The following is a 3,535-nucleotide window of genomic DNA, read 5'->3' as shown; positions in this document are numbered from 1 at the left end:
GTTTTGTTACTGCACAGAATTTTCAACAAGCATTTTTACCAGCAGCAGTAAGATAGGTTAAGTGTGATACCCGACAATCCCAAGGTTATTTTGATCTCAAGTGAAGCTATAATTAACAGTACAGAAACCATACCACGACAAGTTACAACTACCCTAAGTCAGCGATGTCAGAAATGTCTGTGTTCAAAGGCTCTCCACTATTCCCAGATAGGAGTGAGCTTGAAGATCTTGGGGCAGTTTTTCTCCCTGCTGACTCTTCTGGTCAGCTCTTAACGGCAAAATCAGCCCTCAAATCCCATTTCTCTTTCCCTGTATGAATCTATCTTTACCCATTTCTCTCTCCATATGTGATTTCAACCATTCACTCAAACCTCACTGGCTCCTATACCAGCATTAAGGGGTCAATGAGTCCATACTCACTGCTGACTAAGTCATTGACTCTTCTTGGCTTTCATGGATCTTCACAATATGTCACATACCTAAACAGCCAATTTGCCACCCACTATCGCATATATATAAATTTATTCCTCCAAATAAGATGTCCCTTGTCTCCTAAACATACTTGGGGTATTCAGAACAAGTTCTTGCTCAGTTTTTCCTCTACTTAATACACCTCCCTTTATTCTACCCTTTCTCTAGGGCTCTTTGTATCTTCTTGCCAATTAATTTTAAAAGTTAATATTAAAAGCTGCCTACAGCCTACAGGTTATAAACCAAAATCTTTAGAATGGGATAATTAGTGAATAGAGTGATAGAGTCAGAGGTTAAGAGCTCTTGCAGATAGCCAAAGTTCAGTCCTAACTGGTGTAAGATAGTAAACAGCAAGCCATGGAAGTCAAGGCAGTAAGCAGTATTCTTCCATGGCCTCTCCATCAGTTCCTGACTATGGTTACTGCCCTGACTTCCCTTGGTGATGAATTGCAAGCCGTGAGATGAAATAAAACCTTTCCTCCACAAGTTGCTTTTAGACATAGTGTTTCATCAAAGCAACAGAAACCATCATGAAGAAAAGCATTATCCACACTGAATTTCGACTAATTATTTACATACCTGTTTTTCCTGCCAGCCTGTGAGCACCCTCTCAGCAGACATACTTTTATTCACCTTCATGTCAACTCCATTTGGCACAGTGTCTGGAACAACACAGATTGGCAGTGGATATCTGACCCGTGGGTCAGTCAATGAATGAATCATCTGTTCCCACCTTCCACATTCAGTCTCTCCCACCTGTGTCCTAAGTACTCAGTGAATCTCTCATTGTCCAAAGGTCACTCTCTTTTGGGAAACAATGCTTTGTCAGTCCTTGCAGTAGATCCCCAAAAGCAAGGTACCAGCTCTTCATACCAGAATCAGATATGCTGTCTGGCCCTAGAATTAAACTGAAGACTACTGTAAACTTGAAAATAGGGCCTGGGAAACTCATGCCGTGCCTCCTAAAAGAAATCAGCTCCAACTGTTTGGGTCTGTATGAAATGCTTAATTTTTGTCATCTGACTCTAGAATGGAGACACAAGGGGCTTGTGTTTTTAAGCATCTGATCATTTTTAAGCATATTTCTTCTCTTCACATCAGGTAAAAGAACAAAATGGGAAGAGGCAATCGCACCACAGTAACAGAATTTGTCCTCATGGGATTCACAGATCGCCCTGAGCTCCAGCTCCCCCTCTTTGTGGTGTTCCTGACGATTTATCTCATTACCCTGGTGGGAAACCTTGGCATGATCTTGCTCATCAAGGCAGATTCCAGGCTTCACACACCAATGTACTATTTCCTCAGCCACCTGGCTTTCATTGATCTCTGTTATTCATCTTCCATTGGGCCAAAAATGCTGCAAAATTTATTGGTGAAGAAAAAAACCATCTCCTTTTCAGGCTGTTTTGCTCAGTTGTACTTCTCCAGTGCTTTTGCCACTACTGAATGCTTCCTCTTGGCCACAATGGCCTATGATCGTTACATGGCCATCTGTAATCCCCTGACCTACACAGCCATCATGACACAGCGGGTCTGCAAGGAGCTGGTGATAGGAGTCTACACCTATGGCTTCCTGAACTCTGTGATACAGACAGTACTGACTTTCCAGCTGTCTTTCTGCAACTCCAATGTGATCCACCACTTCTACTGTGCTGACCCCCCTCTCCTTGCACTCTCCTGCTCTGACACCCACAACAAAGAGAGGCAGCTTCTGATCTTCTCGGCAGTGAATCTCACTGGATCCCTCATGACTGTCCTCATCTCCTATATCTGCATCCTAGTGTCCATTATAAAAATTGAGTCTTCCCAGGGCAAGTGTAAAGCATTCTCCACCTGTGCCTCCCACCTCACTGTGGTCACCATCTTCTATGGGACGTTATTTTTCATGTACATGCGGCAACCAAAAACGGGGAGCTCGTGGAAGTATAGCAAAGTGATCTCTGTGTTTTATAGTCTTGTGATTCCCATGCTTAACCCTCTCATCTATAGCCTGAGAAACACAGAGGTAAAGGATACTCTGAAAAAAATGCTGGAGGGCAAAACTTCATAGTGAGCAGGATACTAGGATGCAGCACTGTAGACAGCAGTATACACCACACTAATAGAAACAAAGCAGGCCAACTACTACCCAGTTAGGAAGTAGTTAATCGAATTGAAGATTTTCATGGCCCAAAATAACAAACCTCCTGGTGGACAGAAGTAATATTTAATCCAAGCAATTGTTGTGAACTAATTAGAATTTATTTCCCAGCTAGAATAATTATGTCAATTATTATGTTCTTCATGTGTTAAAAAGATGTAATGGTTGACTACCATTTCATAACAATTTGAGCTCTGTGGTCATAAAAATCTTCAAATCCCATATTCTGAATAGAATAATAATAGAATATATCATTAATAATGATGGCTATAACTTCCACAAACATATATTTTTAAGGATTTTACAGCTTAATGTTATATATATATATCAAAGCAATATATTTATTAGTGTTAAAAAGTACTCTTTCATTACACACTGCTATAGGTGGTGGTTATACCTCAAGAACATCTTAGAAAATCTTTACATAAAATGTAGTTGTAATCCTCTGTGCTTTAAACAAGCAATAAAAATATCAGCTGAGCACTAAAGAGAGGAAAAATAGGATTCGGCTAGATATGGGATGCGTTTAGGAAAAAGAAAAGCTTAATTAGAGAAGCTAAGAGTGGGAGATGGGGGACTTTTTAAGATTAAAAGTACTCATTATTTAACAATTAATGCTTAATTTTTCTTGTCTCTAGAAAGCACATCTACAATGGCTTTTCCTTTGCTTTTCCATTCTTTATTTCCTACTTTTTTTTTTTTTAGATTTCTTTCTTTCTTTGGGAGTCAGTGGATATGAAAGGAAAGAAAAGCAGAGTTTCCTCAGGAAACTAGAGTAGGGTTTGGATATTTCTATAAAATGAAATCATTGTGTTGGTCTAGAGAAGTATTTTAGTTTTACAACGCTTCCTGTATTTTTTGTTTCAGCAGATCTGAAATTGCAGTTTCTTAGAGATAAGCCATGTAAAATCTTGGTGTTTCTAG

At 39.7% G+C, this 3,535-nt stretch overlaps 1 protein-coding gene across 1 annotated transcript; it reads left to right on the top strand.

Annotated features, from left to right (window-relative positions):
* The first annotated feature begins 1,585 nt into the window (after window positions 1–1,585).
* Window positions 1,586–2,521, top strand: LOC110299367 (olfactory receptor 5M5-like). The gene has a single exon (XM_021169040.1). The coding sequence runs from the start codon at window positions 1,586–1,588 to the stop codon at window positions 2,519–2,521; it is 936 nt and encodes a 311-aa protein (XP_021024699.1).
* Window positions 2,522–3,535: the final 1,014 nt, after the last annotated feature.

The sequence above is a fragment of the Mus caroli genome, unplaced genomic scaffold (assembly GCF_978045245.1).
Source record: "Mus caroli unplaced genomic scaffold, Mus_caroli_1 scaffold_8, whole genome shotgun sequence".
NCBI classification, from domain to species: Eukaryota; Metazoa; Chordata; class Mammalia; order Rodentia; family Muridae; genus Mus; species Mus caroli.
Note: the sequence above shows the minus strand (reverse complement) of the source record. Positions and strands in the feature narration are given on the sequence as shown.

What these genes read in the sequence shown, in the direction of transcription:
- LOC110299367 (XM_021169040.1), top strand. Translation starts at nt 1,586, where the DNA reads ATGGGAAGAGGCAATCGCACCACAGTAACAGAATTTGTCCTCATGGGA.